A 26,145-nucleotide genomic window follows, 5' to 3' on the forward strand; every position below is an offset into this window, starting at 1 on the left:
TTGGGATAGCCATTTGGTGGGGAACCCTGCTTGCAAGATGGGGAGATCCTCGTAGGTCCTGCTCAGGTGACATAAATAGTCTTGGTGACAAAGTACTGTGGACCTCCCTGAGGCGACAGTCATGAGCCATGCTCCTAAAAAAGGACCCTCTTTCTAGTGGTTCTCAAACTATGGATCGGGACCCCAAAGTGGGTCATGATCCCGTTTTAATGGGGTCACCAGGGCTGGCATTAGACTTGTCAGGGCCCGGGGCTGAAACCAAAGCCTGAGGGCTTCAGCTCCGGGTGGCAGGGCTCATGTTACAGGCCCTTGCCTGGGGCTGAAGCCCTTGGCCTTCGGCTTTGCCCTCTTCCCCACCCCACCTGGGGCAGGGGCGCTAAGGCTTTGGCCCCTCCACCCAGGGCAGCAGGGTTTGGGTGGGCTCAGGCTTCAGTTCCCCCTGCTGGAGTCATGTAGTAATTTTTGTTGTGAGAAGGGGGGTCGTGGTGCAAGAAAGTTTGAGAATCCCTGACCTAATCTAACTCTCATTGAAATTGATGGGAGTTGGATCAAGTCCAGAATGAGGCACTGTAAAGTAATCTGTCTTCCCAGCTCCCAGATCTTTTTTAAAGTAGACTGTGAGTGGACCTGCCCAGAGAACAAGTGCTCCACGAAAAGGATGTTCCACAACCTGTATTAACTCCAGAGCCATAAGCTTGTTAAAATCACCTCTCTCTAAACTGAACAAAGAAAAGCCATTCCAGTGCCGGGGCTAACCACCATATAAAATCACCTTGACTTTGAAAAGGAAAACTCATTTGCATTTGTGTGTATGTAGTTTTTACTCTGTTATTTGTAGCTGTATGACCTCACGCTCCTAAATGTGACAGTGTTAGAAATGTCTTTGAACATGGCTGGCCGTGCTGCTCTTAAGGAGTCTCTGCTGCCAGCTCCCTTGTTGTTTAATCACTAGCAAACTGGAAACCATGCTTTGTGTGCTAATAATGCACAGGAGATTTGTTTACCTTACCCTATTCAGTGTCCTCTGGCCAGCCTTTTCCCTTCGTTTGTTGCAGTAAGAGCGTGTTAAAGCCTGGATCAGCCATTTCTTATACATCAGTTGATGGCAAGAAAATGTCTGAGTTTACTCGCTGTAAACAGCATGCCCCTGGCAGTACAGTCATGCTGCTACTAGGCATGTCGTAGCTTCATAGATTGCAAGGCCAGAAGGGATCATTATGATCATCTAGTCTGACCCCCTATATAACACAGGACCCCCCCCCCCCCCAAAAAAAAAAATCCCTAGAGCAGATCATTTAGAAAAATATCCAACCGTGATTTAAAAATTGCCAGTGATGGAGAATCCATCACGACCCTTGGTAAATTTTCTTTGAGTTAGTCTAGTTCCATGGTTATCAACCTCTTTGTTCCTGTGCGTCGAGCTTTTGCCACCGCTCTGGCTAGCTACTCTCCATTCCTTTGATGTCCCAAGCACAGCCCTCATGCTAAGGATGAATTTGGGACCCAGGCTGTGGTGGATTCTGGTGCTCCCTTGTTACCTGTGGGCCATTCAATGTGCTCAAACCAGCCACAGTCACTTAGTCTGACTTGCTGCAGGATCTGGAGCACCCCAGGCTGCATTTCAGATTTGACAGTGCACAGTTGAATGGAAGGCAAGCAGGACTGCAGGGCCTAGCCCCAAGGCTGGACTTAGTGCTCATTATTGACGTGGTGGGATAAGGAAGTTGCTGGCCCAAAGGAAGAAGGTGGCTGAGGCTGCTGGCTGGTACAGCAGACATCGTGGCCTGATAAACAGGTACAGTTGCCTGAAAGATTAGGAACTAGTGGTCTAGTTAGTTGTTTGAGTGATTTGCAGCGTTTCCTATTCTCTTGTGATTCACCCATTTCACTCTTACTCTGGCCCCTCTTTTTAGATCACTACAATGACAAACTTTCTAATCCCAATGACTTGTTCTACAGGTTCTATCCGTGACCAGTGCGTCGACTCCCATCGTTGGAGTTTTGTCATCCACCCAAAACAATCGCTGCCTCTCTGCCCCAGATTTGACAGCAGAAAAGCGTCTGGTTTCCAACTCTGTTTCGTCACTCTCCATCCTGCACAAGCCGGAGCGATCCATCAGCCCTGAGAGCAATGACAGTATCTCAGAAGAGCTCAATCATTTCAAACCTATTGTCTGCTCACCATGCACTCCTCCCAAGAGGCTTCCCGACGGCAAAGTCTTGAGTCCTTTGATTATAAAGTCTACTCCAAGGAACCTGAACCGAAGCCTGCAGAAACCAACCACCTATGAAGCTAGTCCCAGAATCCTGAAAAAATGGGAGCAAATATTTCAGGAGCGCCAGATTAAAAAGACTCTCTGTAAAGCTACCCTTACATCTCTGGCTTCAGAGACCGGAGAGGACTTTCTGGTTCCTGACATTGCTAACTCCAGTAAAGAGCAGCTGCGAATCTTAAATGATCAAATTCTACCTGATACTGCAGCACACACAAACACAGAGTTAGATTATTTCCCTTCGATCAGTGAAGTGAAGCTCGAAAGGGCTGGTAACAAGAAAAACCGTTCACAGGCCTTAACAATGGATGGCAGTTCCTCTGATCTAGATACAAGATCAAATGGAACTTCTCTGAACACTCAAGTTTCAGATGTATCTGAAGTAAAAACAAATTCATATCTGGACAAATCTTGTCTTAGCATTGGGGCAAAAATAATGACCAGAAGAATAATTGGAGTCAACCCAGCGCTGCCAGGGAACAGTATGCTAGGAGTTTCTATCAAGACAGCAGGAAAAAAGCAGCTTAAATACCTGAACAATAGTGAATTAATCAACGTACAAAATGGAACCTGCAATTCTGTTGAAAATGTGATTGGCGAACAGCCCCCTTCACTGAGACGAGGACGGAAGAGACACTGTAAAACAAAGCACTTGGAACAGAATGGTTCGGTTAAAAGACTGAGGCAGACCGCTGGCGAGATGGGCTTGGCCACAGATGATCCTTTAGTGAGGGAGATGGAACAGAAGCTGCAGCAGGAGGAGGAAGACAGGAGGCTAGCCTTACAACTGCAGCGAATTTTTGACAGTGAAAACAGGACAATGGATAGGCGGAAAGCAAGAGTAGATCAATATCTCTTGCGGTCAAAGAGCACTACAGGTGCAAAGCAGCACCTATGAACAATGTTGCCTTTTGTAGAGGACATGAGGTTTATCAAAATACCCCATAGGAGGAGCTATTTTCTTGTCATACAACCACCCACAATTTTTTTTTTTCTTTTTGATGGTAAGACATTTTAGATCCAGTTCACGCTGAAGCCAGGGTCCTTGCAGGCTAAAAACAAAAATTCACCTGTCCCGTTTTGTCCATCACTCTGAAAGACAGCCGATCCTCCCCATGTATACACTGAAATGTACTCATACATAAGTAGGTGACATTTCTGAGTTAAATGCTGGTGGTGGCCATCTTACTAATGGGATACCAAGAGTATATGAGCCCAATGATAAAGACCTTGTAAATCCAATGTCCAGCCTGCTGCATCATGTCAGACAGAAATTAGGGATTGAAAACACATTTACATAAATCATCTAGACTGTTTCTCTCCAACCCCCAGTCCTGTGCCTGTTTCACGCTCTCCCTTATGCTGCAGCCAGATACTGTGAATGGATCGTAAGTTATACCATAGTGATGTAAACTCCCTGGTTTGTGATAGCCTCTTTATTAAGGGGTCCCACTGTTAAGATTGAGCCATGCTTTCTCCTTTTTGTCCCAGCAACTAAGGAGCAAATGGATACACCGATAGTGGATACGATTCAGTAACACCTCCCAGGGGCACAAAAAATGAAATACATTAGACAATGTAGATCAGGGGTTATTTTAATGAGACCATATGCAATGTAGGAAACGTGCAAACCAAGGATTTCATGGAAAATGCATTGTTGAAAACTAGTTAATCGATGTTGGTAATATCGCAGAAAACTTAGCTATAAAGAGAAGGTAAAGTGAATACTACCAACCCACTCTCTTGGGGTGGCACAAAGGTGAAACCAATCAACATGGTTTTACTCATCTTGGACATTTAGGAAGAGAAGCATCAGTAAGGAAAAGAGCCACCCAAATGAATCGGTTGGACATTGGCAGCATGGGAGCCCTGTGTAGTGCTCATTCCCTGGGTACAAACCAGCCACGGTTGGGTCGGGGAATGTGTGCACTGCAGTGATAGTAATACGCTTGCTGCACTGTTTACACAGAGGTTTCAAAGTGTTTGGTAGCAGTAATTATCCATTATCTTCACTTTAGAGATGTATAAACTGGCACACAAAGGTTAAAATTCTCAAAACGGCTGCTAATTTTGGGCACCTCCCATTCCAGTTGAAGTCATTGGGAGCTGGGGGTGCTCAGCACTTTTCAGACTCTTGGTCCTAGATCTCCCAAACGGGGCTTTCCAAAGACAGTAGCATCCAGTCATTTGACTCTATCAGCTTGCCCGGGGTCAGTGGTAGAGTTGGGAATAGAAAACAGGACTCTTGACTAGTCCAGGCTCCTTTCCAGTGGAGAGCGTGTTCTCCTTCCCACATGCAGCAATCACCACATGAAGCCCTTTCCAAGTGAGAATTCCCACAAGGCTTTCACTGTTGAGCTTTATGCCACAATCTGACCCAAATCACTCTGATGTTTTAAGCAGCCCGATGAAGTCTGTCTGTCTGTCTGTGTCATGGAGGGTGTTGGTTGTTCTCTCTCGGACCAATTACACGGAATATAGATCAGTGCATTAGGTAAGATAAATGTCCATGATCACTGTTTAATGAGTGTGCTTCCTTCCCAAAGAACCTCTGCTTTTCTCCCTTTCATCTCAGGCCTGTCCTCGCAATTGTTTTACTGAGTGAAATAATTTTCTTGATTACCACCAGTAATGGGCTCAAAAATGTCACTCTTGAATCCTGAATTTCTAGACGATGGATCTTCTGTTCTTTCAGTGGAATTCCCCCCCCCCCCCAACCTCAGAAACGTGAGTCTGCCAATTCAATATCTTGTTGCTCCTTATACTAGGTGACACTGGCATTTTAAAGAGCTACCTGAAACACACTGAACCAGCAGTACACCAAGCAGCTGGCAAAACTTGCAGCTGACCTGTGGAGTGCGGGGAGGTTCTGCTAATGCAGCATACAAATGAGGTTGATGTAAAAGGATTTTAATCATCTATTTCTGCCGTGTCTTTTGCTCTCTCCTTCCATCTTAAATGATGATGAATGGCTTGCCTTCCTGGCAACGAAGGAATTGGTTTTGTCTCCGGCTTGCCACTTATTCATATAACTACAAGGACCCTGAAGCTTTTTACTGCTTTAAACTGGATTTTTTTTAAAACAAAAGAAATCTTATATTTTAATGGATAAAATTTATATATTTTAAATACTATATTTCAACAGATCGACACTTTCATTTTGAGAAATCTTGTAGTAATGATGACATAATATATATCTCGTATTAACACACAAAAAACTACTGGCTATTAAACTAATATGTGAAGCCAGGAAGTTGATGCTGGCTTTCTGCACTCTCTTAGACTGGACTGCTGTGCCTAACTGTTGTAGCTCATGGGTTGTGTATTATTGTATCCTCTTCGGAGAGGAAATTCTGCCCTTAGTTACACACTTGCAACCTTTCTGGGCCAAATGCACAGCTGATCTTAAGCTGATACAACTCCAGTGACTTGACCTGCATTGCACTCACTTAAGCCAGCAGTGAATTTGAAGGAAACTGCCGAGTCGTTGACTTGATTGAAGTCAGTGGGATTGCATGGGTCAGAGTTACTGATGATCAAATTTGGTCTCATCAGTACTTACGAACAGCAGAGTACATTAAGGATGGAGCAGCAGTCTTTAATCCTGAGTTTCTTTTATTTTTGTTCTGAGCAAAAGCTTTTTTTACACTATCCAAGAGTATTCTTGATTCTTCTCGCCCCCCCCCAGTCTCTTTCAACGTCCCCCTCGCACCACCCAAGTAAATACCTTGAAACAGGCTTCCTTACTCAATTACCTTGCCTTGTTCTAGGCCTGGGCTGCTGGCTTTTTTTTTTTTTTTTTTTTTTAAACGAGCTTTTGAGAAACTCACTTTATGTGGGTTTCACAAGCTGAATGTATCTTTCCTGAGAATGAGATTTTGAGTCCTACCCACCTAGGCCAGCGTCCTTTTGTGTGTGTTTTTTTAAAGGTCACTTAAACACTTGGGTTTTATGTGTTAATTTCTTTTTTTATTTTAAATCTGAGTCTCAATGGAAGTGCAGGAGCCATTGCCTCAATTATGACAGTTCCTCAAGCTAACATAGCTTGATAGAAAAGAACCAGGCTAGAATGTCTGTTATGTACTTTATTATCTACGGGTCGTTCACACAAAGGGCCCTACTCTGCAAACTGTTACATGATTAATCCAAGGCCCTGATCCCATTGAAATTAATACAAAGCTCCCATTGATTCAGTGGGTGCAGGTCCGGACCATAATAGAAAAGCCCTTACAATGTATGGTCCATTGTATCAGTATTTATTTAAGGAGGCCTTTGATTTTGGGATCCTCGTGAGGAATAACTGTGGATCCTAAAAATCTTTGTCACTTTTTTTATGAGACATTATTACTCGTATGCAGTAGCATCTTTAAATAATGTGGCAGGGTTGGTTTTAATATTTCCAAGGGGTATTTGTCCACAAAATATGGTGTAGGATTTTAGTCCATTGATTTCAATCTTTCTTAAAAGAACTAGTTTATATTTATAATTTTATCCTCCATCTAGTTGCTTAAAGATCAAGAAAGAGTTTCCAGTTTGCTAGAATAGGTGAGTCCTACTCCCTTTGAAGTCAGTGAGAGCAGGATTGGGCCCATACTGCCTGGTCCAAAGTCCAGTGAAGTCAGTCCACTGAGTCTTTCCACTAACTCTGGGCTTTGGATCAGACACCTGGTTTGTGCACCTCTGTATGCACTGAGCCTGGGAGGCTGGAGACTCGAGTTGATGGAATGTTGATGACTCTGTTGGAATGTTTTACTACTGTAACATGAACAGTGCTTTTATTCGTTCCTAGAAAAGCTTGGGTAAAAAATAGGGTACTGTATACAACTGCACTTCAAACAACGGAAGTTCCCAGCCCCTCGTGCATTCAGAGGTCCAGTTTACACTTCCTTTGTCACAACTAATGCCATGTGAGAAGTATCAGTAAGCCAGCAGCTCTGGTGGAGACACCAGAACCATGGATGGAGTCAAAGATCTCCACATGTCTGGAGACACTAAAACAACAAAAGATTTTTATTAAAAATCTCTATTTTGGCAATTGTTTTGCATCCTACTCCTTTCTGATCTCACATTCTCTAAGGAATTGAACCAATCCCTGCAGTTTGCATGAAGGTGAAGGCATGTACAAATTTTTCCAAAATGTGAAAGTTTCTCACCTTACTGCCCTCCTGTAAGATCAAATGGGGCTCAGCTGTGGCAGCCCTGTTGCTGGTGAAGTAATTGCACTGCTTATTGCACTTCTGTGTGACCAGAAGGGGTGGGGTTAGGGATTTCATTTAGTAGGTGAATGACTGAATCTGCCAAAGATGCCACAGGACTTTAAACCAACTCTGACTCTACGTAGATTTCTAGATGGAAAAAAATGTATTAAGGTTCTTTTTGTGGGGGGTTAGTGACTACAGACATCAGTAAAAAAATGAAGGAAAAGTGCCAAAAGAATGGATTGTGCAGAAGATGATTGTGTAACACTGTCCTATATTGTCAGTATTTTTCTTCAAATGGTATTGTACATGCAGTATGGATTAGTCTTGAAGTACAGCTTAAACAAGTGCTTCTTTGTCTTTTGTCAATGAAAGCAAAGGGGAGATAGAAGCCTTAAAGACTATAACTGATTTTAAAACCAGGCCTTTAGCCATGCATCAAGGAGATAGCCCTGCAGTGCTCTCTGCTGGACTTTCCGGACCTCTTTGCCATCTTATAGTTTTCAAGTGAAAGGTTGGTAAGGAGCTTGTTCTGTGAGAAGGGAAAATATTTCATACAAACTCATCCTTACCAATTTTTAAAGGGGACGAGAAATGAAAACTAAAGACCAGTCCTTATTCAACTTGTGCGTGTGGACATGAAGGTCCAGAAAGTCACTGATCGAGCTCCAGGGGATCTTTGGTGGATCTTCACAATGAGCTCAAAGCTGTGCCAGGTCCGCTGATTGAACTGCAGCTCGGAAGCCGGAACGGTCGCTCTCCGTGTTGTACGTGAGTTTGATGCAAACTTTTTTCTTCCCTGTATCTTTAAAACACTGCGATGCATCAAACAGATAGAGAATTAGCTATTCACTATGCAAAGAAAAAAATCGTTTAACTGATGGGATCATGTGTACGCCTGGTTTTCTGGTGTTTACTGTCAAACTGTTTAAAACCAAGATAGATGTTGCTACATTTTTCCCAATATGCTTTAAATTATTGTGCTGTGGTGTATCCTCAACTTGCTGTTCAAAACCCAGTGCAGTAAAAGACAAAAGGTCATTTAGGGTCTCAGCTGAATCACTGTGGCTTCATCAGCACATTATAAAACACAGTGGAGTTTGCGGAAAGCTTATTTACTTGCATGTGTGTAATGTGTGGGTAAAATAACATGTGGGGACATGGTTCTATGGGACTGTGGCTTCTGTTATTTCAAGCAGAGTAAAAAATTCCCAAACTAGACCTTTGTCAGCCATACAGATACCTTGTACATTTTAACAGCAGCGAAGAGGGCTCTAATCCCAGGACAAAGGCAGAAGTTAAAATAGAATAAAACAAGGTTCTTGTAGTGAATTACCTGTTTGGCCTGAAGTTGCTGTATGTGAAAACGAGCAAGTCCGTCCCTGTGTCTTTTCTAACCTGTTACAGCCCCAGCTAGGTGGGGATTGGTCCTGCTTTGAGCAGGGGGTTGGACTAGATGACCTCCTGATATTCTATAAATGGTATGCAAAAAAACAGCTGCTGAAACTTCCAGTTTGCCATAATAAAACACATTCTTCGTGTAGCGAAGTAACCATCTGGCCAGTGCTGCCAGAAAAGGCCGAGCTGGGGCTGGGTGGCCTGCAGGTGGTAAGTGGCAGTTGAGAGCTCCAAGGGTAGGACTGGTACCGGGCTGAGACAATGACACCATGAGTCCAAACAGCGCAAAATTTTGCCTGTGTTGGTGAGGGCCCCCTCCCCTTGCTAACCGCAGGAGACCTGAACTGCTGTTTTTGTAGTGCAGCCAAGGCTTGGGGCTTCCACGTATCACAGGGCTGGCATTTGCCATAGTCTTACTCTGTTCCCATTGCAGTCAGTGGGAGCAGAGGCAGGGCTAGGGTACAATCACCAGTAGCAATACAGCTGAGAACAAGAACCTCTGCTGTATAGTCAAGGATAACTTCAGCAAGGTGGAAGGAGAATGAAAGACGGCCTCCACCATGGTCCTTCTAATGCCCAGCTGCCGTCCCACACAGGAGCCAACCCTGGCTGCAGAAATGAGATGGAGAGGAGGGTTTTGGAGTTGGGCCATTGGGACGCTTCCTATGCTAAGGTGTAGATTCATAGAGTCCAAGCCCAGAAGAGACCTTTAGATCATCTGGACTGGCCGCCTGCTTAACACAGGCCACAGAATTTCACCCTGGCTTGAGCCCTGTAATTTGACTAAAGCATCTCTTCCAGAAAGGTATCCCGTCTGTAACAGGCAACTAGCATCCTCCCAGAAAAGTTCAGAAACCTGGTGCTCTGATCCCAAGCATGGGGGGAGTTTATCTCTACAGAATGCTGCCCCCAGGCATGGTGGCAGGCTTCAAAACCCTTCCCTTGCTACTGAGGGAGCCAACAGTCATGTTCTGTCCAGCCAGCACCAGAGTGCCCCCAGCCCACAAGGAAGTGAGGGGAGCAATCCTTAAAGGGGCCAAGGTTTTCTTTCTCCTGCTGGCCCAGATATAGAGATAGATAGACACACACACACACTCTCTCTCTCTCTCTCTCTCTCTCTCTCTGGCTCTCAACTGCAGGGGGGGCACTGGGAGTTGTTACACCTTTCTCTGCTAAATGAAAAGAGCCCTTAGTAGCTGCTGTCCTCTCTGTGAAGGTGTTTATATGCTCTGATTAAATTCCCCTCTCGTTCTTTTTGATAAACAGGTGGTGCTCTTTCAGTCTCTCACATCCACACCTCAGATCAGTTTTAACGGCTCTTCTGTGCCCTCTCCAACTTTTCAACATCCCCTTTAAAATGTGGCCACCAGCCCTGGATGCAGTCTTGCCATCTCAGCTTGCCGAGCAAAAATAGTATCTTCCCCCTTCCATGGGGTTTACCATCTTCCCCCCCTGCATATGCTGAGCATTCTCACCGGTTTAGATTTGTTTTAGGTAAATTAGCCCAAGTACCGTGGAATCCCTTCAGGGCTGAATTTGGCCCACACTAGTTCTTTTAATCATTCCTCCCAGGTCACTTCCCCCCAAGCCCTGTGATTGTTTCTGTCAAACATCTGCCTCTTACAGGAAAATTAGTCTTTGCATTGATGAGTGCTGCACGAAGTACTTCAGTACAAACATGAACACAGCCCATTCAGACAGTCAAACTGCTGCCACACGGCCTAGAGCAACCGGGTCTGTAACAACTCCGCAGCCACTGTAGCAACGGGTGTTACAATGGTGCTCCTTCGCCCTGCCGCTGCACCTCTGGAGTTGAGGGGAGAGGCTTTAATTTTAAATACGACTAAGCCCACACATTTGTTTTCCTAACTCAATTCTGAGCCATGTAGAACTTTTTAAAATCTCTCTGGGCTATTGCTGTACTCCAAGCAAGGTGAGCTCAGCAGCAGCTGGTCTTGCAGGGTAGGAGTGAATGGTTAGTAACTTGTTTTAAAAGCTGAACGCTGGATAAGCTTCCAGCAGTCACCTGAGTTAGTGCACTTGCCTTAGAAACAAAGAGTGTATCAGCTTCACACGTTTCACAAATCCAGCCCCCCTGCTGCTCTGGGAAAGACATCACTGCGATACACAACCCCCAGGCAGGTGCCTGATTGCGGGGTTATGCTATAGGTGTGACTCGCAAAAATGCATGCGCTGGAGTATATTTTGCTTAGAAAATGTTTTAATATTTTGTCTTGAGTTCTTACCTGTTCCTAGCTCAGAATGATTCAGTTACGTGGAGTGGAATCCTCACCTTGCTTATCTATGCTCGAAATACAAGTACTTTAATGCATTAGTTTCCTAGGTCCGCAATCCATGTGGAGTAGGTGTGAGGGGCATGGAAGAGAACTCGTCGTCCATGTAAATTTAACCAGGCAGGGTTAATGAATGTTCTGCTAAGATGAGCTGAAGTTAGTATGGCAACATGTGAAACCAGCTCCATTTGTTGCCCTTCCCTCTGTTTTCACTACTTTATGAAGCCGTCGCTGGCATCGGGCGAGTGCCTTTAGCCACCCTTGTTGTCACCCATCTACAGACACTGCACTGCACCCTGGGTGATGAAAGGAGTTCTACACTCGCCCCCATCCACACCTGGAGCAGCACGTTAGCCAGCTGGATTCCTTACTTCAGAATAACCACGTTATAGCGGCAGACGCCTTGCTGGTGGCAGCAGCAAGGCAATAACTGACTGGGTGTTTTGTGAGCTATTTGTTTATTTCACTGATTGCAGTTGTAACTATGTGGACTCAAGTAAGAACAATTGTCCTGGCATGTTACACACAAACCTTTTCACTGTGCTGCGTTTTCAACCCTCGCTCCGAAAAGCGCACTAACCTCGTTATAAAACTAACTCAAAAATATATCTAGAAAGAAACACAAAAGTTAGGAAGCTCCTGTTCTCCACAGACCCGTTTACAAAGCAAATGTCACTAAGCTCCTCTTACGAGATGAGCTTTTCTCCAAATCTGTATCCTGAGGCAGAGAGTCTGGTTTACTTTCCTCTATCTTGACAAAAGTTTCCTGAGTGGGGCTTTGCCCCGGCTCTGGGCTATTCACACTCTCCTTGCAAATCACCTTATTGGAAGTTGCCAAAGCAGCCTTGTACTTCTTGTGGAATTCCTTCATCAACCTCAGAGCCTCCTGATACTCCTTCCGGTTGGATTTCTTCTTTCGCAAAACAGATGCTAGGGAAGATCAGAAACATGATCTCACTATGTTTCCCCTGGAATTGGTCTTTTAAAATCTCACTGTGACTTTGATATTTACTGCTTCCCTCCCACTTCTGATACAGAAAACATTGTCAGGTCAGATCCTATGCTCTGAACTCAGCCGCAGCTCTTACTGTAGGCAACTGGGACTGCACAGATTGGGTCCATACAGTAAAATGGTTTAGTCCATAGATAGCTGGACTCCAGCTACCTTGTTTGAAGAACCTCACTCACTAAACTACTTCCAAACGGGACTGCTTCTTCCCACGCTAGGTTTTGATGTGTCGGGAGCACAAACAGTAGAGTTTGGGATGAAAGGTTCTGCTCTGGAGCTAGAGAGGTTTAAATGGCCTAGGTATTGGATTGGGCCCCTGGCATTCTTGAGTTCAACTCCAACTCGTCTGGCCTTGGACAAATCACTTTGCCTCTGTTTCCCTTCTCTGTCAAATGGGGCTGACTGCAGTACAGGAGTGGGGTGAAGGTCAGTTACAGGGCTTGATGCTGTGGCCCCTGTTTTCAGGATTATTCTGTTATAAAACCTGAAAATACGGACTTTAGAATGGAAATTTGAACACGGTGCCTCCACTTGGTTAGTGGTCTGTTTAACCTGCAGCGGAAGGTACTCGGTTAGCCCGGAAGCTACACTCTGGTTTTGTACTTTTCCACTTTAGGAAGCCATTTTTCCATTTAGTTTGAGGAAACAGATGGCAGTAGGGTCCAGTTCATGATTCGTTCCTGGTTCACATCACAGAGTACCATGCACGCCCTGGCTGTTGCGGGTCTGAGTCTATAACATGCTGCCTGCTGCCCAACTTGTACAGGCTACTCAGCACCTCCTAGAGGGATGGGGAAACTGAGGCACAGAGAAGGGACATTTCCAAGGTCACCCATAAGTCCCTGTCAAAAAATCATGGGTGGAACATAGGTAACTTGTCTTCCAAATCTAGTGCCCTTAGTCACTGAACCACACACATTTAATTTCAAATACTTCAGAATGCAGATGTTTCCAACATTTGCACAGGTCTGTCCTATCATAATCTTTGCATGCAAGTGAACAGTAGTGAGCAGAAATACAGAGGGGAAAATACCTAGTGGAACTTCTGTGATGTTCATGTTGTCTCTCATGGCTAGGAAGACTTCTTCCAGCAGCTCAGCTTTAGTCTTTTGAGACGGCGGGCCAGATGGCTTCCCCATCTACAAGGAAAGCAGACAATGACGAGTAGGTGTGATGGTCCATGTCCCTGGTCATCTTCCACTATTCTCCTACCCTGCCCTGCAATGTTCGGCGCACTGCGCTTTCACTGGAAACACGGCCTATCCGTTCTAAGTGCTCGGCTCAGTTTGCCCTGAGCAAAGCTGGTCATAGACGTGTCTCAGATGTGCCAATCTACATCAGGTCCATGTTTCTCAGCTGTCCTTTGTACCTAAAATGCTGCATGATGTGCAATTACAGAGTAGCATGGCTCTTACATCATTCTACTGCAATGTAAGAATTTACTCCATAGCATCGACCCATCCTGGTGGGCTACTGTCAACATTTTGGAGATGGACAGTTCCTCACTAAACCATAGACCAATGGTTGCCAATCTTTTTGGGCAACTGTGCCCAGGTACCAGATTAAGCAGGGGTGAGCCCATGCCCAAAAGTTCCCATTCAAACTGCACACAACACGCCATGATTAAGCTTGGAATGATCGTGTAATGGCAAGGTGGGGGTCTGGAGCATGCCATGGTCCTAATATCCAACAAAAGGTTGGATATTAGGAAAAACTTTTTCACTAGGAGGGTGGTGAAGCACTGGAATGGGTTACCTAGGGAGGTGGTGGAATCTCCTTAGAGGTTTTTAAGATCAGGCTTGACAAAGCCCTGGCTGGAATGATTTCGTTGGGGATTGGTCCTGCTTTGAGCAGGGGGTTGGACTAGATGACTTCCTGAGGTCCCTTCCAACCCTGATATTCTATGAAAGGCAAGGATGAGCAATAGGCTGGGGCCCTGAACAGAAACTCTTCACTCAGAAATAAGGGAAGCTTTGGAAGCCTGACACGTGACATATCAGGAGATGGGACCCACTTGCTTAGACTAGAAGGTATCTGATAGCACTGGGCCAAAACTTTGGAGCCTGACATGAAAAGAGATGAAGGATTTAATAAGAGATGACTCAGGGATACAAAATTCTGACCCAGATCTGACTGGGGGACATTCAGATCTAGGGCTTCCATTTGAGTCCATTACCAAGTTCTGAGCGCAGTTTGGCAGGGGTTGGATCCAAAGTTCTGGCTTGGACCCAGTTCCAGATATAGACAGAGAACAAAAATAACTATTCTGCCATCAAAGCCTAAATGTTTTACCTTCTTTTTTCTGGGCACATATGGCTTCTGCATGCTGTCGAGCCTCGCCTTCGAGTCACGATACACCAGGGGCTGTTTCAGAGCACGCCTCAGCGCCTGGATGTTTTGCTGCATTCCTAGAACAAAGGGAAATCGGTGTGTCTGAAGAAACCCCCTGCTGCGGCTGACAATTACAGTAACACTTAGCACTTACAGACCTCTTCAAAAAGCCTTCCCCTATTTAATCAGATAAGAAATCATCTTTAGCTGCTTTCATCATAGAATCATAGAATATCAGGGTTGGAAGGGACCTCAGGAGGTCATCTAGTCCAACCCCCTGCTCAAAGCAGGACCGATCCCCAACTAAATCATCCCAGCCAGGGCTTTGTCAAGCCTGACCTTAAAAACCTCAAAGGAAGGAGATTCCACCACTTCCCTAGGGAACCCATTCCTGTGCTTCACCACCCTCCTAGTGAAAAAGTTTTTCCTAATATCCAACCTAAACCTCCCCCACTGCAACTTGAGACCATTGCTCCTCGTTCTGTCATTTGCTACCACTGAGAACAGTTTAGATCCATCCTCTTTGGAACCCCCTTTCAGGTAGTTGAAAGCAGCTATCAAATCCCCTCTCATCACACTGCCATTAACCAATGGATCTACCAACTATGTACACAAGACACTGGAGGACTATACACCTCATTCACCACTAAAAGATGGCCCATTGTGGAGTAGGACTCGGCCCCTATTTAAAATCCACACTATACACCAGGTTCAACACAGGCTAGAGAATGGTTGTTCACAAGGGTAACATTCCCAAGGGAAAGCTGGATCTCCGCTTTGGCTAGCCAATGAGAAAACGGCATTGCTCCAATTGCTTTGTAGCCTGCAGTGCGGCATGGGGTCAAGGCAGCCACTGGAGACCTGGCTGGGCTGGGAAGAATACAGACCATTTCTTCTGCTGTTCACTGGCACATGACAAGCAAACTGAGACAGGGCTTCAGCTCGCACATGCCAGTCAGACACCCAGCTCAGCATGCAGTTGGCAATGAACAAATACTTCACTTGCATGGATCAGAACCGCAGTCAGCCCAGCCTGGGGGAGAACAGGATTTTTCACAGGAAGTGGAGAATATCAGCCAGCTGAAAGCGCAGGGGAACCTGGGGAGCAGGAATTTAGCCAGGACACCGAGGCTAATGCCCCTCTGCTTGCAAAATGGGTCATTGGTTCTTCAGTGGCTCCACGTGGCCAGGGTCTCAGACTGAGCTATGAAAGGGCAGACCCCGCACCAGCACAGGGCCCTCTAGCTCTGCCAGCACTAACTGCTGTCTTTTCATACTTGGGTGGCTCAGAAGCTGACAGACTGAATCGTACCCAACTACCCCAAGGAAATGGCCTTTCAGAGCAAAGAGATGCATAAGATTCCGGGCCAAAGGATGATCTGGTTCATTCCACTTACCCAGAATGCACCCCTGCATCAGGGCCAGCCTCATAGGGCCGAGAGGGACTTGCGTGACACAAAGACCATGTACTGGCCCCCTGCCCAGAGGTGAACGTTACCCTTATTGTGGAAAACTCCAAAGGCAGCAGTTTAACACCAACATTGCTCAGGGGCAAAGAGAGGCACTTTAGGAACATGGTTCTTTCCACTGACTGTTCAGATTCCGAGTTACACCTGCTAACCTAAAGGTCAGCGGCAGGTTCAGATTCAGAGGTTTTAAGGTCAGAAGGACCTTTCCGACCAGCTCATCTGATCTGCAGAACAAGCATTTCTGAGCAAGAGAAATCAGCTTTCTGGACTTACCCACTGGCTCAATGAACTCAGGGTCAGTTTTCACATGGAGCAATTCTTCATAGCCTTTATATTTCATGGGAATATACATGCAGCTGCCCAGTGTCTTGGGCTTGTGTTTCCTTTTCCCTTCTCTTTCCTCCAGTTCATGTCTCCAGACGGAGCTGGGGATGTCCTCCGCATGATCCAGCTTCAGACATCCGGGGGAAAGGATTTACAACAGGCACTTTTCATTGCAAAGCAAGTCACCAAAAACCTGCCTTTACCCCACCCAAACTCTAGATCGGACGCAGATCTCTCAGAGCCGAATTCTACCAGCTACATCAACTGCAACTGCATAGCCCCTCGGGGCTACTCGGGCTTAAGTGAGGGTAAAAATGGCCTTTAAACATCCAAATTTGATGCATCGAGATTTCCTAATTGAATGCATTGTAATAATAATATTTAATAATTAAAGTATAGCATCTAATATCATAACACACTCCAAGCGTTAATTTACCTGCAACCCTGCTGGAGAAGCCTATATTATCCCTGCTAAGCTGGGATTTTTCAGACAGGCTAAGACCTGCTTAGTTGTTCTTACCACAGTCCAACCTTAAGGTTAAACACCAGGTAGTAGTGACGCCTGAGCTCATCTCAGCCCTGTCTCTGGGATTGTTTCCAGATCAGAAAAATCCTGGTGCAGACCAGACTGAAGACCAACAGGGAGTTTGCTCATTGTCACACAGAGAGTCACTAGAAATGCTGGGAACAGAAGTCAGCAGTGCTGGTGCTTGGCACCCTGCTCTCACCACTAGACCACTATCCCTAGGCCAGGTGCAAAATAGGAAGTGGCCTACAGAGATCGGAAGCTCTTTGGTTGGGGACGGTTTTGTACATGTGCAATGTGTATACAGGGCCGAGCACAATTAGGGCCTGTAGGTGTTACTGCAATCCAAATAACTAACAAGAACTTCACCATTCTGCCCAGCCAATGCACCTCAGTCTGGATCTGGACCAACACCTCAAGAGGAGAGGTGGGAATTCAGTTTCCATGCACAAGTAGTCCCTTGAATGTGGTCACCTCTACTGAGACTTCTAATAAGGGAATCGATTGGTGCCAATGGCTTTTGTGATGTGGTTACTTTCCCAGTGGGAACAGAAAAGCAACAACCAACTTGTTTCACACACATCAGTAAAGAGCCACTAGACGTTAATGATTTTTGATGACAAGGGCTGGATTTGAACCAGTAACTGCAAGGGCAAGGTTCTATAGTCAGTTACCAGGCGCCTAACCATCTAGTCCACCTGCAACCATGTTACCTTTGTAAATGCAAGCATGACCAGGAAAGCAGAGAATTGATTTTTGGTTTCTACTAACACCACAGCTGGGCATGTAGTTGTACTTGTTCCTGCTGGGATTTCTATTTCCAGCTGGCTTGTAAATGGAGAATTATGACTCACCACCTTCAGTTACATGCATGCCATGCTTTCTTCTTTTAGAAAACAAAGGTCATTTCCACCGTCTGAGCATGTCTGGACTAGCCTTTGGCTCTCGAAAGCTAGATACCTCCCTCATGAATTCACAAGTGAAGCTGGCTTAATACTAGGCAGACACACACGGTACACGCTCACACACCTGAGTCAGGAAGAACAATTCAGTGTCATCTCCAGCGCTGTCAGGGCCAAGCTTGGAATCACATTTCTCTTTCTCCGGCACCTCCCTATGGCTACCAAGCATTTCGGTGTCGTCATAAGGCTCCTGGTGCTGCTGCTCTGATGATGGTCTGATCGGCGGAAGAGGATCAGACAGGCTCAACCTATGTGATCCTTCCTCAGACTCCTCTAGTTTACCCCCTTCTGTATCCGACCAGAGTTTCCAAAAGGAGGACTCAAGAGGAGCTTCTAGCATCAGCAGCTGCTTTGGAACCTTTGGGACATGTGATGTTACCTGGAAGAGAAGTAAAGGCTGAACCTCCAGAGCTCTCTGAGCCCTGACAAATACTGAGCGCCCTATAGGACTTCTGACCCATGCTGGAAGGGACGGTGGCATTTCTAAATAAACGGTGTGTGTAGGTAGGGCCTGAATGCAGACACAGCCAACATCAGCATCCAGGTATGACTCATATACTTTAAGGCCAGAAGGGACCATTGTAATCATCTAGTCTGACCTCCTGCACATTGCAGGCCACAGAACCCCATCCACCCACTCCTGCAATAGACCCCTAACCTCTGGCTGAGTTACTGAAGTCCTCAAATCATGATTTAAAGACTTCAAGTTACAGAGAACCCACCATTTACACTAGTTTATACCTGCAAGTGACCCAGGCCCCATGCTGCAGAGGAAGGTGAAAACTTCCCAGGGTCTCTGCCAATCTGACCTGGGGGGAAATTCCTTCCTGACTTCAAATATGGCAATCAGTTAGTTAGACCCTGAGCATGTGGGCAAGACCCACCAGCCACACACCTGGGAAGAAATTCTTGTAGTAACTCAGAGCCCTCCCCATGTAGTGTCCCATCACTGGCTGTTGGGGATTTTTGCTACTGGCAGTCACCAATGGGCAACACACCAGTGTAGGCAGTCTCCTCACACCATCCCTCCATAAATTGATCAAGCTCAGTCTTGAAGCCAGTTAGGTTTTTTGCCCCCACTGCTTCCCTTGGAAGGTTGTCCCAGAACTTCACCGCCTCTGATGGTTAGAAACCTTTGCCTAATTTCAAGCCTAAACTTCTTGTTTATATCCACGGGTTCTTGTGCCAATATTGTCGCTTAACTTAAATAAGTCCTCTCCCTCCCTGGTATTTATCCCTCTGGTGTATTTATAGAGAGGGATCAACTCTCTCCTCAGCCTTCTCTTGGTTATGTTAAACAAGCCAAGTTCCTTAAGTTTCCACTCATAAGGTAGGTTTTCCATTCCTCAGATCATCCTAGTAGCCCTTCTCTGCACATTGATCCATTTTTAAGCTGGTTATAATAGTTTAGCCACATCCCCAAAGACCAGAGCAATCCATGTTATACCTTCGCTCAGCCACAACAGAATTTAATTGCCATTGTCGTGGGAATGTTTTTATTCCACAGCTTCCAGGCCAGGTTGTGAGAGCCGAGTGTCAGGAATGTGCTAGGCTCTGCCACAGTCTGGGAAGCAACTTGTCTTCAGTCAACACCCTAGCAATGCACTTGCTGGACAGCGCAAATCTCAGGGTGAAGCAGCCCTGGCTGGACATCCAGGGGAAGTTTATTCATTATTGCAAGAAATGCAGGCAGGAGTAAATCATGCTTGATGCATCCTTAACTCCTGTAAGCCCCCCCCACCTTCTACTGAGCAGCCACAGGAAGTCTTTGCCAGTGGCAGCTCAGACCCTGCTCGAGCCACAGAGCAGGAATCACTGGGAGAAAGTCTGTGGCCCGCATTACACGCAAGTTGAAACTATGTGATCATAAGGGTCCCTTCTGGCTTTCAAATCTATGAAGCATGTGCCAGGAGGAAAGGAGCCAGCAGAGCAGCAGTCATTCATACAGAGCAGCTCCTGCCTCCATATATCAGGGGGTGCCCATCTTTACGGATCCCCTGGATCCATGGGATGGAGACGTCTATGCTCCTCCAAAGCCCTCGCACTTGAGGGTCGAGTCCCGCATGCTCTGCGGGGTTCACTACATGGAGAGGCACCATGTAATTATACTGAAAGTCACATTACGCAGTTGCAGTGCTTAATAGAGCTGGAATTCCGCACCTGCTTAAAATTAAGCATGTGCTTTAGTGCTCTGTTAAACTGGGGCCATGATACGGACTGTATGTTATTTAGACCGTAAACTCTTTGGGTTGTAAAATCGCCAGGGCTAGGAGCCTGTCATATTTCTCTGTGCTGATTGATATCGATATCTTGTCTATACTTGGAATGAACAAACAGCTAATGGGCAACTTCAAACCATCTCGTTAGTGGTTGGTGGGTGAGGATTGTCGCTCCACCACCCAGAACAACATGCAGTTCGAGCTTTCGGCCAGAGAGAAGCACAATTCTGTCAGTACTGCAACGTTTTGCTGCAGTGTTTGGTTTGGGCTGATGTGAACTCCTCCTACGCTGTTAAGAGTTGGACATGGATCAGATGTACCACGGGGGAGGCCACAATAATTGGACCATTCTTCATGTACGTGTTCTCTGAATATGTAACACGACTAGCCTCTGCAGACTGTCTAGTGATTAGAAATGTCGGGTCAGCCAGGTGCTAGGAGCCAGGAGCGGTCAGAATCATGCAAGTCAATGAAAGTTTACCACTGGCTTCACTGGGCTCAAGGTTGTGTTTACCACGCTGATGCATTCCTACCTTCCTATTAGCCTTGACTGGAATGAAGATGTGTGGTTTCTCCAGTTTTGAAATCTTTCTTCTAATTAGCTTAATCCCTAGTCTGTGCTGAAGGAAACTGGTTAGCAACGGTGGATCACCTGCCAAACAAGGAGACTGTATTAAAATCAGCTGTATCTGTCCTGGCGCTCTAGAAGCAGAAAGCAAGCTCTCTTCTAGATCCCGCGTTTTGCTCAGTTCCAAGACAAGGCTCTCCGGGCTAGCAGGGGCTGGACTGACTCATGCAGTGAGACAATGAGCCAGCACCTCCTCTGGCTTCCAGCGGTTGCTGCTGGATTGAAGCTTTAATCTGTAAAAGCATTGGGGCAGATCCTCAGCTGGTGTAAACCGGCATAGCTCCACTGAGCCACGATGAGACGCAGCAGCTGGGGATGGATCTGTCCCAGTCCTCGCTGGTCTATCAGCAAGAGGCAGCTGATCGGTCACTGCAATGGGACTCAGGAGACCGGAGCTCTAGTCATAGCAACCTCAAGGAGTTGGGAACCTAACTCCCAGAAACTCAGTGGAGTCATGCACCTAACTCCCTTAAGCTCCAGCTCCGCACAATTTAGAGTGACAGGGCTTGCTCCCCCCGGCCGGTATGTGGGCATAGGCTAGGCCTTGCCTCCTCCCCGCAGACTTTGGAGTGGCTTAAAGCTACAGAAGCAGTGTCCAGGAGAGCACAAGGGCTGTAACAGGCCCAACCCTTCCCAAGAGACACATCCCTGGCCCAGGACACTGAGAACCTGCGTATCGCCCTGGAGATGTCATGGAGGCTAAGGCCAGTGGGATTTCTCCCAGACCTGAGCAGGCAGCCAGCGGTTTAAAGTAACAGCAGCTCTAACACCTCAACTCCTGTGTCCGGCCAGCTGTCAGAACAACAGGTGCTGGAGCAGCAAAACCGAGGCAATGCGTGGAAATAGCCCCTTTTCAAAATGAGCAGCACCGGGGAGCAATGGATGGATCCTGCACCTCAAGGGGAGTTTTGTTACTGACTCCAGGGGAGCGGGAGCAGGCCCTGCAGGTTTCCCTTCTTCTTAAAGGGCCAGACCCCTCAGGGATCCTGGCTGGTCCCGTACCGCTCCTGAGGGTGGTCAGGGGGTTGCTATGGAATGTCAGCTCCGTCAAAGAGGGAAAGAGCGCCACGGCTAGCAGGTCCTCCTCATTTTTGATCTGCAAGATAAAATACAAAGGCACAGCACTCCCTGCTTGCCTGCGCTGGGGCACTCTCTTGGACTCAGATTTTACTGTCATCATAAAGGTACCCGATGGGCTGAATCCCCGAGGCAGCAGTTTGGGGACAGAGAGGACTGTGCTGTCTAGTGGGTAGAGCACGGCCCTGGGACTGAGGAGACCCTGGGCTCTATTCCCAGCTCCGCCACTGGGTGACGTTAGGAAAGTCACCTCACAGCTCTGTGCCTCAGTTTCCCCATCTGCAAAACAGGAATGATGATTCTGCTCTCCTTTGTAAAGTGCTTAGAGATCTATGGATGGAAAGCACCGTGTAAGGGCCAGGTACGCTCTCTGAGGGGCAAAGCTTGTGTTCTTCCCGAGTAAACACTGACAGCAGGGCTGGGGTGCAGCCACCCTCATCTGTCACATGGACATGCAGTCCAGTAGCTTGAATCAGCATGGAACAATGCATGCTGGGAAGTGTAGTCTCAATGAGCCACACCTCCATAGCAAAGAGGAGGGTGTATCTGCAATCATAATTTATAACAAGATGAACAACAATTCCATTTACATCTAGCTTTCCCCAGGCAGATTCTCTGTGAGCATCAGCCATGCTGCAGTCTGACCAGGAAGACCCAGCACTCAGGTAGCAGCCAGGCGAGAGAGAGGGCTGGACTGGATCACTCTACCATCCCTAGTGCTCAAGTGTCTTAGTACTGCTCTGTCACTACAGCTGACTGTGCGTGGGGGTGTGAGGAGGAGGAGAAGGTACCCTCCACTGCACCCACGCACTGGCACAACCCAATCCCACTCTCCGAGCACAGAGTGCCAGGAGCTTCAGAGGAGGCAGGGCAGGGGCAGGCTCTGCGCCCGCCCTTCTGCACCGACATGCAGTCAGCAACTGGAGCCTACTGATTTCAAAGGTGCAGCAATGACCACTCCTACCTGGGCTGCTCCAGTACACCCAGAGGCAAGCACAGTGCCTCCAGCTCCTGACGCTGGGGCAATGCCCTAGGCCCTACCTCTGCCTCCCAGTGCCTTCTACAGCCTCAATCCTAGAGCCTACCACCAGGCCAGGAGTGGAGTCACTGAGGGGACAGCAAGTGTCTAGGACAGAACAAGGGGACAGAGGTTTCTAAGTTTCTTACAATCCCATGGTACAGCAGAACACGCCTGGCCACAGGAAGTCTCCATGGTGAGTGTATTTCCAGTTCCCTCAAGAAAGCATACCAGCGGGTTGCACGTAGCAGCACAATAATGGCTCCCCGTCCCCTGACAGGCCCAGATTTCGCCATGACTACTACGGAAAGCACCAGCCTGTAACCACATGGGCTGACTCACCTTGTTGTTGGCCAGGCTCAGATAGCGCAGTTCCGGAAGAGGGGGTGTAAACTCCTGGATCAAGGTGTTCCTGAAACTGGCAGGGAGAGTCCCAGAGTCGGCGAGACATGAACGGTCATTTCCCTCCACGAAAACATCCTTACAGAGCAAGGGAGAATGGTGAGAGAGAGAGAGACAGACAGAGCTGCCACAGGGGGATCTCCAGGACATGGTCACATCTAAATCCAGTCCAATTACCATAAAAAATCCACACTCACTGCAGATCAGCAAAGTACTCATGGAGTGAAACCAAGTAAGAGATAATGTATGAAGCCTAATGGTTAACACCAAGGACTAGGCCTCAGGACTCCTGGGTTCCATCCCCATGCCTGCCACTGACTCAATGCGAGATCTTGGGCAAATCACTTAACCGCTCTGTGCCTCAGTTTCCCCATTTGTAACAGGTCAGATGTGTTGCCGTTATTCTATCTACAATGTTCACATTGGCCTGGCTCCAGGCAGCACAACCAGCGGGTACTTTCCCCCGCTGATTGCATCTTATGCTCCAGAATCTAAGCCTTCATTTAAATAAATTAAAACTCTAACCTTATAGTTGTAATGAAAACCTTCAAGATAGGAACCAAACACACCACTGCTGTGATCTCTGCTTGAGCCTACAGGTAGCCTGAAAACCAGGAGCTATCAGAGATGTGAACGGCCCGGTAACGGGTTTCACTCCCTGCTCTGACACCTCCTCATGGCTAGGCCTGGGGATTAGCTCTTGCCTGGATTGGTGCCCCCTTCTGTCTGTCATTCGCTCGCCCCACAGGCTCTGCAGGACTCGGGGCGCTCTCTGTAACTCAGCCCTCCGACTATGTCACGATACAGTTTTCCCCTTCCAGGGAGCCAAGTCCCACCAGACAATCTGCCCATGGGCCATCTCAGGCAGTGTTCTAGAATTCCCAGTCGGTGCCACTTCCCCAGTCGCGGGTAGGAAAACCGAGCCCACCTGCTACTCCATGTTCCAGCTCAGGGACCCTAAAATCAGCAGCCACGGTCTGCATAGTATCAGTCCTCACTGCTCTTTCCTCCTCTGCCTCCCACAGGCTATTTCTCCCCACAACTCCTCGAGATAAACCCCTTCCGTCAGGGACAGAATACCAGGGTTTTTGCTCCTCACTGGGTCTCCTACTACCTCTCTGTGCCCAGAGAGTGACTGTAGAGTCTTCCTGATGCCCCCTTCTGCTCTCAGCGTCTGGCTTTACACAAGCCCAGCCTGCTCCTGCACCTCAATTAGAGCTTATCAGTCAAGCCAGACTCTCCCACAGGTGCTGCCTATAAGGTTAATTGGGCCCTTCTGAGCCACCTGAACCCCTTCAGTGCTGCTGCAGGGTGAACACCCCATCACAGACCCTTCTCAGTCTCAAGGGGGTGTTAACTCTGAAGTCTAATGGTGATGGGTCACCCTCCTCAGGGGGTGAGGGATAGTTCAGTGGTTTGAGCATTGGCCTGCTAAACCCAGTGTTGTGAGTTCAATCCCTGAGGGGGCCATTTAGGGATCTGTGGCAAAAATTGGGGATTGGTCCTACTTTGAGCAGGGGGTTGGACTAGATGACCTCCTGAGATCCCTTCCAACCGTGATATTCTGTGATTCAATATTTTATCACCGTTGATGAGAGCTTGCCTGAAAGGAGAGTGGAATGATCATTTTAGGAAAATCTGCCCCAACCAGTGAATGGCACAACTGGTTTGGTGACAACCCTACCTTTTTTCCCCTCACTCACCGCTGTGTGTTTGTAAAGCCCATTGAGACCTTTGCATGCAAGGCACTGTGTAAGTGCCTGGGAGCAGTAGAAATGAACAGAGTCTTCCTCAGAAAATGCTCCCACTGGGATAGTTCATAGGACCAAATGTGTTATTTAAACAGCAACAGAAATGTGCATTAAATCTGCTTTAAACGAAGACTAATCCATCAGAGCCAGGGAGCCTTGAGAGAACTTGCTTTTGCGTGTTGCATTAATGCTGGAGTTCTGCGTGGAATTTTCTAGAATTTTTAAATACATCAAACTTTGTTGTTTAATATTTGAAATGGGTAATGAACTGCCCCCTACTGGATGGAATCAGAACGACGCTCTCTCCTCCGGGTGTGCGTGCACACATGCTTCTAAGTGAGCTAGCATGCAAAACATAGCAGCACTGCGAGTGGCAGGAAGGGCTAGCCATCCCGCATACATACCTGTCTGTGATGCTAGGTATGTACGCAGGGCAGCTAGCCCCTCCCACTGCTCACACCACCGCAGCTACATGCTTTTTAGCGCGCTCGCTTGATCAGAGCTAGCGCGGGTATGTCTTCTCCAGATGGGAATTTCACCCCTCGCTTGAAGCACAGATATAAACCGAGAGAGAGCGAAGCTGAGGTGTGGGTGCTTAGCATCTCTGAAAATCTGGCCACTTATTTAAGTGCCTAAATACGGATTTCAGAGCCTAACTTCAGGCACCCAATTGCCAAATTATGGCCTATGTCACCTGACCATGATCCCAGAGTAAGAAACTGGCAGTGGTGGGACAGAACTCTGGACTCCTGTCAGCCTGACCCAGAAACCGTTAGAACGCACTTTCACTCTGTGTGGGGAGCACCACACAGCAACATGGTATACAGCTTTAGTTTGAATGCACACCGCAGATTGAAGAGCTGAAACCTTCAATCCAACAGGGTATGTGAAAATTAACTGAACAAGACTCCAGGTTATGGCAAGCGATTGATCAGAAATCATTCCGGCTGCTAAGGCCTTGGCATTCCCAGAAGGGTTTCTAAAGAATAAGGCAGAAAGAGGCTAATGCTCCTAAAGAGAAGAACCCGAGGAGGAGGAGAACTTTGGAATGCACATCCTATACCATAATCTCATTGGAGAGTTTGAAGAGCGGTTAGACAAACCCTTGTCAGGAATGGTCTCGATAGTACTTAGTCCTGCCATGAGTGCAGGGGACTGGACTAGGTGACCTCTTGAGGTCCCTTCCAGTCCTATGATTCTATAAGCCAGCAGACAGTACTTACCAGCAATGGTGGTTCTCGAGAGACAGAAGTGACAACGACCTCT

At 47.2% G+C, this 26,145-nt stretch overlaps 2 protein-coding genes across 2 annotated transcripts in view; one reads left to right on the plus strand and one right to left on the minus strand.

Annotated features, from left to right (window-relative positions):
* RNF169 (ring finger protein 169) overlaps nt 1-8,690 on the plus strand; it is a 50,907-nt gene extending 42,217 nt beyond the window's left edge. Inside the window, exon 6 of the mRNA XM_077808014.1 lies at nt 1,960-8,690. Within this exon, the coding sequence (XP_077664140.1) occupies nt 1,960-3,171 (1,212 nt within the window). The 3' untranslated portion in view covers nt 3,172-8,690. The remainder of the gene's footprint in view (nt 1-1,959) is intronic.
* A 2,926-nt stretch (nt 8,691-11,616) lies between these two features.
* XRRA1 (X-ray radiation resistance associated 1) overlaps nt 11,617-26,145 on the minus strand; it is a 53,043-nt gene continuing 38,514 nt past the window's right edge. Inside the window, exons 10-18 of the mRNA XM_077835688.1 lie at nt 26,103-26,143; nt 23,069-23,206; nt 21,634-21,727; nt 20,537-20,655; nt 17,852-18,163; nt 16,246-16,423; nt 14,465-14,580; nt 13,206-13,311; nt 11,617-12,093 (exon numbers count right to left, since the gene is read on the minus strand). Coding sequence (XP_077691814.1) covers nt 11,822-12,093; nt 13,206-13,311; nt 14,465-14,580; nt 16,246-16,423; nt 17,852-18,163; nt 20,537-20,655; nt 21,634-21,727; nt 23,069-23,206; nt 26,103-26,143 — 1,376 coding nt within the window. The 3' untranslated portion in view covers nt 11,617-11,821. The remainder of the gene's footprint in view (nt 12,094-13,205; nt 13,312-14,464; nt 14,581-16,245; nt 16,424-17,851; nt 18,164-20,536; nt 20,656-21,633; nt 21,728-23,068; nt 23,207-26,102; nt 26,144-26,145) is intronic.

Source organism: Eretmochelys imbricata, chromosome 1, assembly GCF_965152235.1.
Source record: "Eretmochelys imbricata isolate rEreImb1 chromosome 1, rEreImb1.hap1, whole genome shotgun sequence".
Lineage (NCBI taxonomy): Eukaryota > Metazoa > Chordata > Testudines > Cheloniidae > Eretmochelys > Eretmochelys imbricata.